The 16,380-nt window shown below is 48.8% G+C and overlaps 1 protein-coding gene across 3 annotated transcripts in view; it reads left to right on the top strand.

Annotated features, from left to right (window-relative positions):
• ENDOV (endonuclease V) overlaps nucleotides 1-16,380 on the top strand; it is a 167,642-nt gene that overhangs the window by 96,114 nt on the left and 55,148 nt on the right. For all 3 annotated transcript variants that reach the window (XM_069199727.1, XM_069199726.1, XM_069199728.1), the window contains one exon: nucleotides 15,389-15,457. In XM_069199727.1, the coding sequence (XP_069055828.1) occupies nucleotides 15,389-15,457 (69 nt within the window). The remainder of the gene's footprint in view (nucleotides 1-15,388; nucleotides 15,458-16,380) is intronic.

Below are 16,380 nucleotides of genomic sequence, written 5' to 3' on the forward strand. Positions count from 1 at the left end.
GCACACACTCACCATGTGAGTGCTGCACAACACTTCACCCTTCATGTATTGTACTCCATGCAAGCACACAGACATCTAGAACATGCTTTAGTTGTTCATGCACTGCACAGTACTACATCTCTCATGTAATGTATAACTCTCGGGCATACATACAATCAGTACATGTATTATCCACACATGCTTTGTACAGTACTGCTCTATCCCTGTACTGTACCCTTCCCAGGCACACATGCATCCAGTGCAGTGCCACGTATCTATCTGCTGTAGGCCAAGGGATGAGTTAAGCACATAGCAGTGGTACAGTTATTAAAATGTGAGTGAGCCTGTAGGCCTTATTCCAGTGACAGGACAAAAAGGTCCTGTTTACTACAGCTGATCACTTCACAGTATGCTGCCATCACCATGCTTCTACTGCTTAACTTCTGGCGAAGACAGTAGCCTTCAACGACTATGAGGGTAGCTCTTTGACACCGCTCCCTGTCCAACAAAACTGCAGTCCGTGAGACAGGCTTACACCATGGCCCATACGCGTGATCTGTGTTCACCTATGACAAAGAAATCAGCATTAGGAATCCAGACAACAATACAGCTGGGCACTCAGGGAAGGGGTTCACATCTTTATCAAGCAGAGGACTTTTCTGTCCAAACATTACAGCTCCTTTCTTGTGCTGAAAGAGGCCTCCATCCTTTTTTGAATCCTTTCCCTCTCACACCTTCCTACACAAGGACAGATTTAAGATGTTTATGCTGGTGCAGGTTCTATCTGCCCTGGATTCTGGAGACTGGATGGTGACATGGGTCCTGGAGGATGCCTATTTTCACATCCCTATTCTGTAGACCTACAGGCGTTACCTGCTGTTCAAGGTGGGCCACAAGGACTTTCAGTGTGCTCTGCTCCTTTTGGGGCCTACCAGTGCCCCTTGGGTGTTCACAAACGTGATGGTGGTGGTCACTGCCAGTCTTAGAAGTTAGCAGTCTTCCCCCTCCTTGATGATTGACTGTTGAAGGTGGGTTCACAATAGTAGCAGAGCACCTCCAAAAGAGGTCAAACTTCTTGAAATTGTCGAGGTTCTAAATGAACCTGCCAAAGTCACACCTCACTCCTTCCTTTCATCTGAGCCATCCTGGAACCTATGCACTTGTGGCCTCATTGTTACTGAGGAAAGGACCAAAACATTCAGACCATGATCCTGATGTTTTAGCCTCTGCCCTGGGTCTCGTAGAGGATGGATCTGAGGATTCTTGGCCTGCTAGCCTCCTGCATCCTTCACGCCTCCCTGTCAGAAGGCCCATGCGAGCACTGCAGTGGAATTAGAAGGCTCAGTGGACCAGCACCAGGGTAACCCATCAGATTCAAACCAGGTGTCAAAGGAAACTGCAAACGATCTGCAGTGGTTGCTGCTCAACCTCAATTGGACCAATGGCACACCTTTCTTTACCCCACCCAGAATTTACAATCCCTACTGGGTTGGGGAGGCCATTTGGGAGAGGTGGCGGAGACCTGCCTTCTCATCAGATTGCTTTAGCTACAGGCGATTCACTTGGCATTGAATGCCTTCTTGCCCACCATCAAATGGAGGCTGGTGCACATTCTCACAGACAACACCACTGCCATAATGGTACTGTAACAAGCAGGGAGTCATGGGTCTGGACCTGGCTGATTTGTCAGGGTATTTTCCTAGTGGTACACCACCTTTTAGGATTTTTAGTCGCCAGTGCGTACAAACTCAGCCAACAACACCAAGTGGATCACAAATGGCAGTTACACTTTTAAGTGCTGTAAGGCATCTTCCAGAAATAGAGGGAACCCTGACTCAATCTTTTTACCACTGCAAAGAACACACAATGACCACACTTTTGCATGCTGGAGTACTCAAGAAGGTTTTTCCTTGGAGACGCTTTCCACATGGAGTGAAGCACATGACTCCTATATGTCTTCCCGCTGCTATATCCCCTGTCCCAAGTTCTAAAGAAGTTCAGAAACAACGTGGACCAAACCATCCTAGTGGCTTTAGATTGGACCAGGAGAGTATGGTACCTGGAACATTTGGGCCTGAGCATCTGTCCTTTGATCAGGCTACCACTGCAGGAGGATCTTCTGTTGCAGCAAAAAGGCAAAGTCTTGCACCATTGTCTACGCAACCTGCATCTTCATGCATGAAGGTTAAGTAGTGACAATTAATCTTCTTTGACCTCCCTACCGAAGTTGTTGATGTCTTCCTAGTAGCTTGGTGCCCTTCAACAAAATCAGTGTATGCTGTGCTCTAGGATAAATTTGTGACTTGGTGCCGCGCCCTCCAGACAGAGCTATAGTTGGTCAAACTGTTGGAGGAAGTGTTGTTTGTTTTGTCTGTGGCCCAGTTAAAGGATACCTAAAGGCCATCTTTACCTTTGTACGTTTGCTGGACCAGCCGTCCTTGTTCAGATCGCCTGTTGTGAAGAGTTTTATTAAAGATTTGCAACCTATGTTTCCGCTAAAGTCCTTTGTGATGTCACAGTGAGACCTACATTTAGTTCTCACTTTAGTCATGTGTACACTGTGTGAGTGAGCTTTAGATCTCTATCCAGTCTCCTTATACCACCTGTTTTTTCCAGACAGACTGCTGTTAAGGACTCAAGCTGTGCCAAAGGTGGTAATGCCTTTTTCACATCTAACTAACCTTCACTCTTCTAGCCTTCTTTACCCCACCTCATCCCTTGAAAGAGGAGAGACTCCATCGCTTGGATCCCAAGAGAGCACTGAGCTTTTACATCAATCGGGTCAATGAAAGGCAAGGCAATGCAGAAGTGACTCATCTTACGATAGATAGTCCTCTTTTTAAGATCTGCTACGCATTGGCTAAGCAGCAGCCTCCAGATATGAGATCTCATTCCACCAGATCTAAGGCTGCTACCTCTGCGTTGCCACACGTGGTGGCTGATCTGGATATCTGTAATTCAGCTACGTGGTTATCAGTGCAAACATTCATGAAGCACTATTTCCTTGGCAGTAAAGTCCGCTGGTATGGGCATTTTACTCTCTTGTCCTGCAGGACTTTTTAGTCATGAGTTATTCCATAGGTCCATTACCTTGGGAGGTCCAGCCTTGGTACATATCCACAAGGTGAGGAATCTGCGGTTAGAAGGACAAGTTACAAACTTTCACACTTTCACTAATGCTTTTCCTAAAAGGTCCCTGTTTATGAATCTGCACACTGGTTCTTCCAATTCTCTGATGGGCTCTGCATCTGAGCACTCAGACAAGCTTACGAAAGAAACTGACAGCGCAAATTTATGGAACTTATGAAGCTCCATTCATCAATTTCAGAACGCAGTGTAGATGATGTGGAGTACCACAGCACCACCTACCAGTCATTGGAGCTTTTTGAATTTCCAGATCCAGTCTCGCACCTGGGGATGTACACAAGGTGAAGAATCTGTAGTTAGAGTATCCATCAGAAAGAGTGTTATCAAAGCTAAGTAATTTGTTCAACATCACAAAAGAAAACTTATTTTATGTCTTTGAACACTTCTTCAATACACAACTTATTTTATAACTTTGAACATGTCTTTGAACATCTTTGAACATTTCAGGCACCACACACTGGAGGGACGATGCAACAGAGTAGGAGCCAAAGGACAAAACTGATACATACCACCAGGTGTGACAAGTGTGTTGGGGTGTCGCTAACAGAGATCAAGCACTGCGTGGTGGTACGCAGCCCTTAAATCTAGCTTTGTATACCATTTGGCTTCCCCGTCTGTAGTTATAAGATCATCAGTTCTTGGGATGGGCCAGTTCTCAACCAATAGAACTTAATTTAGGCGCCTAACAGATATTTTTTCATGCCAGTGCAATCGGAGAAAGCCATAACATGACATTGACAAATTCAGTAATCCCCTGGGTCAGCATAAACTCAATCCATTTTTGTAAGTCCCTTTAAACTCTAAGGGACATTGCGCAATATGGATTTTACAAGCACGTCATATGTTTTACCTTTGGTCATGTGGATGTAACCACAAACCCTGAATAATATGCCCTTGTTGGACGTTGTCTCTGTATATACTATCTCACACCAGCAACACAGGGCCGGTCAGGTGCAGAGGTCAAAGGAGGGCCCAAAACACATAGGCGCCTATGGAGAACAGGGGTGCTCCGGTTCCGGTCTGCTGGCCATGTAAGTACCTGCGTCCTCTGTGAGCAGACCAGGGGGGTTTTGTAGAGCACTGGGTGGGGACACAAACAGGCACACAAAACACACCCTCAGCTGCACAGGGATGGCTGGGTGCAGTGTGCAAAGTGGGCATCGGGCTTGCTATTGAAAGCAATGGAGGGACCCGGGGGTCACTTAGGCAATGCAGGCAGGGCACAGGGGGGCTTCTCGGGCCAGCCACTGACTGGGCTAGGAAGAGGGCTACCTGCTAGTCACTCCTGCACTGGAGGATGTTTCTTCTCGGTCCTAGGGGCTGCGGGTGCAGTGCTTGGTCCAGGCGTTGGGTTCCTTGTTACCAGGCAGTGACGGTCAGGGGGAGCCTCTGGATCCTCTCTGCAGGCGTCGCTGTGGGGGTGCAGGTGGGTCAACTCAGGTTACTCATGTCATTGCAGTCACCTGGGAGTCCTCTCTGTGGTGTTTGTTTTCTGGAGCTCGAGCCGGGGGCATCGGATGCAGAGTGAGAAGTCTCACGCTTCCGGCGGAAAGAGAGAGTTCTTTGGAAGTTGCTAAAAAGTTGCAAAATTGTTGCTGTTTTTGAACAGTGACGCTGTTCTCAGGAGTTTCTTGGTCCTTCAGGTTCAGGGCAGTCCTCTGAGTCCTCAGAGGTCGCTGGTCCCTGTCAGATGCGTCGCTGTGCAGGTTTTTTGAGTCTGGAGACAGGCCGGTAGGGCTGGGGCCAAGTCAGTTGTCGTCTCCGTCGTCTCTGCGGGGCTTTCAGGTCAGCAGTCCTTCTTCTTGTTATAGGTTGCAGGAATCTGATTTTCTGGGTTCAGGGTCGCCCCTAAATACTAAATTTAGGGGTGTGTTTATGTCTGTGGGGCAGTAACCAATGGCTACTGTCCTGGAGGGTGGCTACACCCTCTTTGTGCCTCCTCCCTGAGGGGAGGGGGGCACATCCCTATTCTTGTTGGGGAATCCTCCAATCTCAAGATGGAGGATTTCTAAAGGCAGGAGTCACCTCAGCTCAGGGCACCTTTAGCTTTGAGGCTCACCGCCAGGTGTTACAGTTCCTGCAGGGAGAGGTGAGAAGCACCTCCACCCAGTACAGGCTTTGTTCCTGGCCACAGAGTGACAAAGGCACTCACCCCATGTGGCCAGAAACTCGTCTGGTTGTGGCAGGCTGGCAGAAACTGGTCAGCCTAGCACTAGGAGTCGGACTGTATCTCTAAGATGCCCTCTGGGTGTGTTTTACAATATATCCCACACTGGCATTTATTATGCTGAGAAGTTTGATACCAAACTTCCCATATTTCAGTGTAGCCATTATGGAACTGTGGAGTTCATGTCTGACAAAATCCCAGACCATATACTCTTTATGGCTACCCTGCCCTTAGAATGTCTAAGGTTTTGCTTAGACACTGTAGGGCCATAGTGCTCATGCACATATGCCCTCACCTGTGGTATAGTGCACCCTGCCTTAGGGCTGTAAGGCTTGCTAGGGGGGCGACTTACCTACGCCGCAGGCAGTAAGAGGTGGGCATGGCACTCTGAGGGGAGTGCCATGTCGACTTAGTCATTTTCTCCCCACCAGCACACACAAGCTGTGAGGCAATGTGCATGTGCTGAGTGAGGAGTCCCCAGGGTGGCATAAGACAAGCTGCAGCCCTTAGAGACCTTCCCTGGCAACAGGGCCCTTGGTACCAGGGGTACAATTTACAAGGGACTTACCTGAGAGCCAGGGTTGTGCCAATTGTGGAGACAAAGGTACAGTTTAGGGAAAGAACACTGGTGCTGGGGCTTGATTAGCAGGGTCCCAGCACACTTTCAATCATAACTGGCATCAACAAAAGGCAAAAAGTCAGGGGGTAACCATGCCAAGGAAGGAATTTCAGTACAGCCCTGAAACACTACTTTGTACTTATCTAACCAACTGTTGATAACATGTTCTTCTACTAAAAACAAATATCTGATAGAGACTTCTAGTTGCAGATTCCTTAATTTAGAATTTTCCCCTAGGCGTCAGACTGGATCCAGAGATTTTTCTTCGAGCAATACCCTTGCACGTCGATAGGTGTGTCGGTCGACTCCGCAGGCGTCGTAGGTGTCGTAGTTGCCGTGCTGATGTCGGGAATAGTACATAGACGCCGCCCTCACGCAGTGACATCAGTTCTTTTCTTTCCGTGCCATGTGCTGATCCGGAGAGAGCTACCCTGGCTATTTTTTGTGTATGACTTTGGTGCATCGAGATGTCCCCGAAGACCGGGTTCAAGCCTTGTGAGGACTGCCATTGGACGATGTTGGTGATGGATCCTCATCGCGTTTGTCTGTGGTGCCTTGAGCGCGACCACGACCTAAGTCGTGCTCCGAGTGTTGGGCCATGCACCCAAAAGCTTTGAGGGGGTGGTCCCTAAAGCTAATGGTGGCCAGGCACTCCACTCCGCGTAGGTCCCGGTCTTGTTCGAGAGGAAAGTCTAGAGATCGGTCGGGGAGTCATTACCACTCGTCTTCTTCGAAGTCCTCGGGTCAAGGTAAGAAGAAGAAGAAGAAGTCGAAGAAGTCCCATCGCTCTTCGACTTCACCCCGTCGCTCGGCCGAGGCGATGCGGGACGAGTGTCCACGCACTAGGCTTCCGTCCTCTGAGCCCGCGTCTGGGTCGACTCCGCCCTTCCCAGAGTTTCCCAGAGCCGGAGCACCCCCTGTCCAACTTAAGAAGTTTTACGAGGCCATGTGCCTCATCTTTGGGTGGGCCGACCCCAATACGGCCCCTTCGGGCTCAAGGGGTTCAGCTGAGGGTCCTTTGGGTTCTGCGCCGGCAGCTTCGGCCCCAGCCACCGAGGTTGCCTCTGGATCCGTGTGAGGATCCACACCGACGCCGGTCTCACCTTCGAGACATTCCCCGGCGCCGGGTCGATTGTCGACGCTCCCGACGTCAGTAGTGCCCACTTTCGAAGTTGACCTAATTCTTATCCTCAACGACTCGGAGTCGGAGTGGCGTCGGCTGACGCCACCATCGGCTACGATGGGCCCTATTCGCTCCAGGTCAGATTCGGACCCTTTTTCATAGGGGTACGAATACGGGGATGAGTTGGAGGGGTCCCTGGACCCATATGAATAATAGGATGACCCTGCTATGGACTGGGCACAGGATTTGGGCAAACCCAGTGGTCTGGATACTTCTCCTGGTGCTGACATGCTGTCTCCTCCTACCGTGGCTACGGCGGAGGGAGCTACTTACAGTATGGTGGGCAGTAGGGCAGCTGAGGTCCTTGGCCTTGAGCTACCTACTGTGGAAGTCCGGTCTAATCTCCTGACAGAGGCGCTTCAGCCTGGGACTTCTACTTTAGAACCCCTTCTCTCATTCAATGAGGCCCCCAGTGATGTCCTTTTGGGTACATGGTCCAAACCCAACACAGGGGTTCCTGTGAACAGGACTATCTCTTGCCGCCAATATGCCCACGCTGAACAACCCAGAATTCCTGTCCCAATGCCCTACGCCTGAGAGTCTTATAATCCAGGGTTCATCTTCTTCTTGTGCGGTCCCTTCCACACCCCCGGATAGGGAATCCAAAAGGCAGGAACAATTTGGCAAGAAGTTGCTTTCTTCCTCCAGCCTCACACTGCGGTCTGTGAACACCGCATGTCTTTTGGGCCATTATACCCACTCCCTGTGGGATACGGTTGCGCAAGTCCTGCCGCATATACCGGAGGAGGCCCGTGCTGTCTCCCAAGCAGTAAAAGATGGGAGAGACGCGGCAAAGTTCACCATCCGTTGTGGGCTGGATACGACTGACTCTCTGGGCAGATCGGTTGCGACGACAGTGGCCTTATAGCGCCACGCCTGGTTACGCACTTCGGGCTTCTCAGGTGATGTCCAACAGTTACTCATGGACATGCCCACTGATGGCACCCGTCTCTTCAGAGACAAAGCGGACTCGGCCTTGGAGAGATTCAAGGACTCCCGGGGGACGGGTCGGTCCCTTGGTCTTTCCTACACCACACGCCCACCACAGTCCGCTTTTCGTCCCTTTCGTGGACACGGAAGGGGCACCCTGTCGTGTCCTCCACCCAGCCAGCGTGCCACACACGCTGGACAGCCTATGCGTGACCGAGGACACAGAATCCCACATGGCCGTGGGACAGGGAGCCAGAGGTCTGTCCAGTCCACCTCTGCCCCCGCTGCAGCCTCCAAACCCTCTTAGTTCGTCCCCTCACTCCCACCCAGTTGGTGGCAGGATCCGCCATCACCTGCCCCACTGGGAACATATCACCACAGAGGGATGGGTTTTGCAGATCATTCGGAAGGGCTACTCCCTCCCTTTCAAATCTGCACCACCGCACATGCCACCATCCTTCCATCATCTTCCGGAGGATCATTTGGTGCTTCTCTGCCAGGAAGTCGCGGCTCTCTTGGCCAAGGGAGCTATAGAAAGGGTCCCTGTGCCAGAAGTAGGTTCTGGTTGTTATTCCCGCTACGTTTTGATTCCAAAGAAGGACAAGGGCTTACGTCCTATCCTAGACCTTCGGGACCTGAACTACTTCCTCAAGAAGGAGAAATTCAGAATGCTCACCCTAGCTCAGGTTCTTTCTGCCTTGGACCCAAGAAACTGGATGGTAGCGTTGGACTTGCAGGATGCCTATTTCCACATCCCCATCCTGCCTGCCCACAAACGATTCGTGGTAGGTCACGAGCACTTTCAGTTTACCGTGCTCCCTTTCAGCCTTACCAGCGCCCCTCGGGTGTTCACAAAAGTGATGGTGGTGGTTGCAGCTCATCTGCGCAGGTTACGGTCTCAGTCTTCCCCTACCTCGATGACTGGCTGTTAAAGGCACCTTCGCCCCAGACGGTCGTCTCACACCTTCAAACTATGGCGAACCTCCTGCACCAGCTGGGGTTCACTATAAACGTACAGAAGTCACATCTGACTCCCTCTCAGATGCTCCCTTTCATTGACGCTGTTCTGGACACAGTGCAATTTCGGGCTTATCCTCCCGACAAGCTAGTCCAAGACATTCAGGCTATGATTCCGATCTTTCGGCCTCAGTCTTGGGTTTCGGTGAGACTGACTCTGAGGCTGCTGGGCCTCATGGCTTCCTGCATCCTGCTAGTAACACATGCCAGATGGCATATGCGGGCTATCCAGTGGGACCTGAAGTTCTAGTGGGCGCAGCATCAGGGAAATCTCTCCAGCATGGTCCAGATCTCGGAGGAGAGTGCGAAAGACCTGCAGAGGTGACTTTCGAATCCAAATTGGGTCAACGGCAGATCCCTCTCCCTTCCCCAGTCAGATCTCTCTATAGTGACAGATGCGTCACTTCTAGGTTGGGGCAGCCACATGGGGGAGGCGTAGCTCAGAGGCCTCTGGTCTCCGGCGGAGTCGGGACTCCACATAAATATGCTGGAGCTCCGGGCGATCAGGCTTGCGTTAAAAGCCTTCCTTCCCTCTCTCAAAGGGAAAGTGGTGCAGTTGTTCACGGACAACACTACTGCCATGTGGTACTCCAACAAACAAGGGGGTAGGGTCCTGGACCCTTTGGACATGGCTGGAACATCAGGGCATTACCCTGATGGTTCAACATCTGGCGGGCTCTTTCAACGCCAGAGCAGATGAACTTAGCCGCCAACGCACAGTCGATCACGAATGGCGTCTCCATCCCGAGGTGGCGCACGGCCTCTTTCTCAAGTGGGGAGTGCCTTGGTTAGATCTGTTCGCCTCCGCAGAGAACACGCAATGTCAGCTGTTTTGCACGTTGGAGTTTCCAAGGCGGCACTCGCTCGGAGATGCTTTTCGTCTCGAGTGGAGCTCCGGCCTCCTCTATGCCTTCCCGTCTATCCCTGTTCAGCCCAGAGTTCTCAAGAAAATCAAGTAGGACCGGGCCCAAGTTATCTTGGTGGCTCCAGACTGGGCTCATGAGTGTGGTATCCAGAGCTATTGAGCATGTCCATCGATCCTCCACTCAGACTGCCTCTTCGGGCGGATCTTCTGTCGTAGCAGCAGGGGACGGTTCTCCACCTGAACCTGTTCAACTTCCGCCTTCACGCGTGGAGATTGAGCAGCAACAGTTGACGGCATTTGCCGTTCCACCCGAAGTCTGTAATGTTATCTTGGCAGCCAGGCGTCCATCGACTAAAACTGTATACACCTGTTGTTGGAATAAATTTGTGGCATGGTGTACCAACAAATCTGTTGACCCCCTTTCTGCCCCTCTGTCAGAGGTTCTTCTTTTCATTCTTTCTTTAGCCCAGCAGGGCTCTGCTTTGGGCACCCTTAAAGGGTATTTATCTGCCATTTCCGCCTTTCTTAGGCTTTCTGATCAGCCCTCACTCTTTAAATCTCCTATTGTGAGTAGGTTCTTAAAAGGGCTCACCCACTTATTTCCTCCCACTCCGTTCATCATGCCTCAGTGGGATCTTAATCTTGTACTTACTTACTTGATGGGTACCCCCTTTGAGCCAATTCATAATTGTCCCTTGCGGCTCCTCACATTCAAAACTGTCTTTCTGGTCTCTATCACCTCTGCTTGCAGGGTGAGTGAGCTTCAGGCCCTTTCTTCAAAGCCTCCATACTTGTCTGTTCACCCTGACAAAGTGGTGTTACGCACTAGAGCTTCCTTCCTTCCTAAGGTGGTTACACCATTTCATGTAGGCCAGTCCATTACTTTGCCTACCTTCTACGCACCCCCACATCCTTCCCATGAGACTCCACCATCTGGACCCAAAAAGAGCGTTGGTGTTCTACCTCAATCGTACTAAAGATTTCGGGTGGACGATCCAACTCCTTGTTGGCTATGTGGGTGCGAAGAAAGGGAAGGCGGTGCAAAAGCGTACCATCTCTCGATGGGTGCTTCTTTGCATCAATCTGTGCTACGCTTTGGCTAAAAAGCAACCTCCTGAAGGCTTGCATGCTCATTCTACCAGAGCAATTGCTGCTTCCACTGTGTTAGTACGCGGAGTTCCTGTCCTGGATATCTGTTAGGCAGCTACGTGGGCATCCCTGCACACGTTTGCTAAGCATTACTGCCTGGATAGTCAGGTCCGTTGTGATGGCTACTTTGGTCGTTCGGTCCTGCAGGACTTTCTAGTATGATCTTGGTTCGCAGCCCACCACCGAGGATGGCATTGCTTGGGTATCTATTCTAAGGTAAGGAATCTGCAACTAGAAGCCTCTATCAGATGTACAAGTTACTTACCTTCTGTAACAAAATATCTGGTAGAGACATATTCTAGTTGCAGATTCTTTACCGCCCACCCATCCTCCCCGCTTGCGAACTGATTTCTAGGGAAAGGGATTCCCACTTTCAGGTCCTTAGCACCGGCGCACTAATCTCAGTGTTCTTAGCGGCTCTGCGCTCTGGCATGGAAAGTCATTAAAAGAAACTGACGTCACTGCGCGAGGGCGGCGTCTGTGTACTACTCCCGACGTCACCACGGTGCCTACGAAGTCGACCGACGCCACCTACCCACACACAAGGGTATTGCTCAAAGAAAAATCTCCGGATCCAGTCTGACGCCTGGGCGAAAATTCTCAGATAAGGAATCTGCAAGTAGAATATGTCTCTACCAGATATTTCATTACCCAAGGTAAGTAACTTGTACTACTGTAGCTCTAGGCCTATGAACCATTTTAAAGTCCTCTTGATTTCACCACCCGAGTGCAGCGATAACCTTTTTGGCCACCTAAACGTTGCCAAATGGCCCTGTCTTTAAAAACAATGCTACCCCAGAAGTGCCTTAACAAGCCCATTTTGTTGTGATCAAAACCAACTGTGGGTACATAAAGTGGTAGTAGTAGTACAGTGGTAGTAGTACTTTGTGATGCCAGTTTTTTTACATATTCCATCGATCATAGCATGAATTATGAGGTTTTCTTGCTTCAAGTGTGAAACAGCTCACAATTGCTAGAACTAAATAATTCCCCGCAGCAGTTTGTGCATTAGTGCTTTGAGTCTGGTCAGATACCTCACATCTGATACCTACTCCACCTCCCTTTTGGCATACTTTACTATAATGACACATTTTGCCACATTTCAAGCAGACAGCACCAGCGGAAGCATTGAGCAAGACAGCCAGGTTTACGCTTATAGCGCTCTTTGAACAAAGATGAGAGGACAGTGTAAATCAAGTGGAGCCCCAACTGACGTCCATAAGGGCGAGCTGCCCCTGTGTTTCTGGCACTGAATTTGCCACGCCTGTGGCCAGGGGTCACAAAGGCAGTCCCAGGGATCGCAAAGAGCAAGCCAGGGGTCGCCTAAATTACGTCCATGGCGCAGACTCATAGGTAGATTTGCAAAGAAATGTAACAATCAGGGCAGCACTACACCACCGTCTTTGCTATAGTTGTTCGTCCCATATGTGATAGAGGGAGTGATCTCCAGAACTGCATATTCCAATTTATTGTTCTCATAGCCATACCTGTGTTGCCTTCTGTAAAATCATGGTAATCCTGTATTCCCAGACATATGAATGTATGAATCTGCCATTGAATTTTGCGTCCCAAAAGAATCGATATATCTTCTTCTTCTGTCTTCTTGATTGCTTGGAATCAGCTGGACCTGTCCACTTTCAATCCTGAAACTTGCTCAAATTCCTTTATTTCCTGCATCACTGGGATGAGTCCCTGGGTTTAATCGCTTACATAAAGCAAAATGTCACTTGTGTATATGGATATTGTGTGTGTGTTATTTTGTTCACTGATTTCCAGCACTTTCCCTGCTGAACACATTTGATATATTAAAAGTTCTGTCACCAGTGGACATATTGTTGGTGGCAGGGGGCATCCTTGCCTGGTGCCCCTGCGTATTGCATGTCATTCTTATATTATACTGACGGCATGCACTCTGGCTCCTAGCTCAGCAGTATATAGTAACTTAACCATCTCATCAATGAGTTCCCCATGCATACGTACGCAGTATCGCAGTTACATTGTGCCAACAGTGTCAAATGCTTTCTCACTGTGGTTGTCATCGGGATTTGTGTTGTTTCAGGGATGTAAAACAACATGTGATATAATACTAGAAGTATTTTGCCCTGGTATAAAGAAAATAGTTCATGTCGTAGGCCACTTCCATCTGCTTCCACTCTTTAAAAACACACAACAGGCACTGGCTAAGCCAGTTGATCTTGGTTTAATATTCTGATGCATGCATCATTACCTCAGAACAAGACATTGACTGGGAGCTACAGGAGTGGATAGACAGGGCTATAGTTGTGAAACAGTCCCTTTGCAGTTCAATGCAAGCACCGTAGTGGAGGCAGAAGGTTACACCTAAATGGCATTAAATGAGAAGTGGATACTGGGCCAGACAAGATGTAATTGACAACGTCTACCTGTATAGCCTATGGCTGAAAGAGGCTGGTCGAAGAAAGCCAGTGGTTGAAAGGGGCAGGCCCAGAGCCCACTCTGTGTATGTTTTAGCAGCAGGTTTGGCAATCGTGCTGTCAACGCCCAGACCTAAAACGAAGCTAGAGAATATAACTGTGATAATATGATCAGAGTGTATGGTGCAGGGAAGTGACCTCATTAAGCCAACGCAGGACGCACTCCCTTTCACCTCCTGTGGGAGGCATTACAGCGCGCCTCCAGTGTCAGTCCACCTTTCCCTTGCGCAGTGCCCCCTGGCTTAAATCCCACACCAGAAGGTACACCCGAAATCCTCTCCTAATGCCGAGAGCTGAGCCCATTTGAATTGTGTGCTGTACATGAAAACACACTCAAAATAAAATACATTACATAAATAGCATTTTGGGGCAAAGCACCGGGTGCAAGTCAGATAATTGTTATCATTATTGCAGCCGCTTCTGAAGTGCAAATCGGGGCCTGCGTGCGTTCGTGCAGAGCAAATACAGCCCTGCCCCCTCCCCTTTCTAATTTCGTCTCTAATTAATGACAAATGTATTTCTTATTTCCCGTTCTCTCCCAGCAGGCTGGTCTCAGCCGAATGTAATTTATGCTTTAATTTGATCGCTCTGCTGCCTATTGATTAGGTGCCCCCCCCCCCCCCCCCCCCCCCCCAAGAGTTTCGCCTATTGATTATTGGCATCCAGGTCTCCTGTCGCCTCTTCACCAAGCCTCCTGCTCCGCCAGGACATCTCAGTCCGTTTCAGAACAAGAACATTCAAAGCAGGCAATACAGTTAAACTGAAATAAAACTTGTTAGTAATACGTTCGTTGCTAGTAAGATAGCTCGGTGGGATGAGCACCTTCTTTATTACCCTTAATTCAGTATCAGGGTCACAGGCTTAATTTCTGGAAAGGTTGACTCAGTCTTTCCTGTTACGTTGTTATATAAAGCAACATTTGTCAATTCTGCCTGCAATTCTTCGTCTTCCCATGTAGGCTTTCCTTGCATGGAGGGAGTGATGTAATTTATCTTTCTCTTGATCTCAATTGGTGTAGGGGATGTGCTTTGGAGGAAGAGAGCTGTCCAAGCATTAGTGCCCAATAAAGGCATAAAAGGATTTTTGCAACCTTCCAACATGACCTGTATGATGATGGTATATGTTTCGGTTGTCTCGGCAGAGTGGGCCACAATGGGTTTGGGGTCTTGTAACCTTCCGTTGAAAACTGGTCAGCTATAGTTTGTTGCCTGACGCTTAGAGGGGTCCAGATGCACTTCTTACAAGCAAAGAGGTACCCATTTTAGAGCCCTGATGTTTGTTTGGAGAGGAGAGTTGAGCTTTTTCTAATTTGCATAATTGTGAACTTGATCTTGGGCACAGGGTTTGGGCACGGGGTTTAAGGGTATATCAGTGGGTTTTTTAACTCCTTAAATCAAAACTTGAATGTTTAATTTCCACTACTGCCCTAGTGTCTAGAAATGTACATCTTGCTGCCAGGTTGTTGAGTGTTTATCCCCTTTTGGCCCTGGTTCTCGTGTTTCCCCGGCTCACTGTTGGCCTAGTCTTGCTGTTTTCCTTTTTTCATAAGGTCCATTTTGTTCTTCGACTCCTGCTGGCTGTGGTGTCTTGCTGTGCCTCATTAAACCTGGAAAAGGAGAGGTGGCAAGTTGTTGTTTTCTCTTATGCTATTGCTTCAAACCTTTCTCTTACGGCACCTGTTGCTGTGTGGTTTGAGCCTGTTGCATTGATTCTTTTGGAGAACATGAGGTATTCCTCTGCAGTCTCTGTCTTAAGCTAAAATGTACCACTGGAGTGGCCTATCTCATGATTTCTTCTTAGCAAGCGCCTAGCTTAGGATTTAATTGTGTGTTACTGTGTCAGGTCACATATTTTAAATTGGGTGTGTTCTGTCTTTCAGATCCGAGAGCTGCAGCGAGGTGGAGACCGTTTCTGCCTCACCGGGAGCACGGGGAATGTTTTAGGAATGGTAAGAATAGAGTGCATTCTCTGCTTTCATCCAGTGAAGCTTCCTTGACTTGAAAATACCAATTCTTGTAAAGTTACCTTTTCTCTACAAGTTCCTGGTGCTGCCAGCCAAAGCCCTTCCAAAGGGCCAGCTCAAGGAGAAGTAGTGACTTAAACTCAATTACTCGGTATGTCGATCAGCTGAGGCAGAATTTAAAGACACGACTCACCGCTAGCTACCTGGCTCTCATCATGCACATTGCTCACTTTGATGTTTTGCCTTGTCGAGTTATTCTGGATTGATCCTATATGATATAAATAATTTCAAAACCCGTGGCAGCGGTGTCTCCAGGTAGGATTGTAAACAGCACACCTCGAACATGCACATTTCACAATCCAAAGGGTGGCCAGCTATGTATTTTCCCTTTGAAATTTGACATTGATTTCCTCACCCAGCAGCCCTGTGTCTGCTGTTGAGGTTCTATAGGCCTTTCACTTAAACTGCAGGCTTAAAAGCACAAATTTGATTTAGCCATTGGTAGTGTAACCTTGAACATCAGTTTTGCTACCTGTAAACATTATTTTACAGATAATTATAAGAAGGGGAGTGGGGCGTGGAGAGCATATTTTGATGCTATATCGAAATCATTGAGTAAAAAACTGGAAAGTGTGTTGTGTTTATTTTACTAAGGAACATTTATTTTATATCATTTCTGAGCTTTCATCTGGAATCACTGAGTCATGAATGTGCAAACAGGTCTTACCAAAGCTTCCGCCTATGACTTGATTCATAAAGATTTGTTGAGGGCAGTGTCTTGTAGGGACAGGGTAAATATTACTATTTTAAGTTGTTACGGTCAAAGCCCTGATCATCAAAAGTTGAAGGTAGATTCCTGTAAACGTACAGAAATCTTCCTCATTTGTGGATAGGCCCAACCAGTCCTA

Source organism: Pleurodeles waltl, chromosome 7 (genome assembly GCF_031143425.1).
Source record: "Pleurodeles waltl isolate 20211129_DDA chromosome 7, aPleWal1.hap1.20221129, whole genome shotgun sequence".
Lineage (NCBI taxonomy): Eukaryota > Metazoa > Chordata > Amphibia > Caudata > Salamandridae > Pleurodeles > Pleurodeles waltl.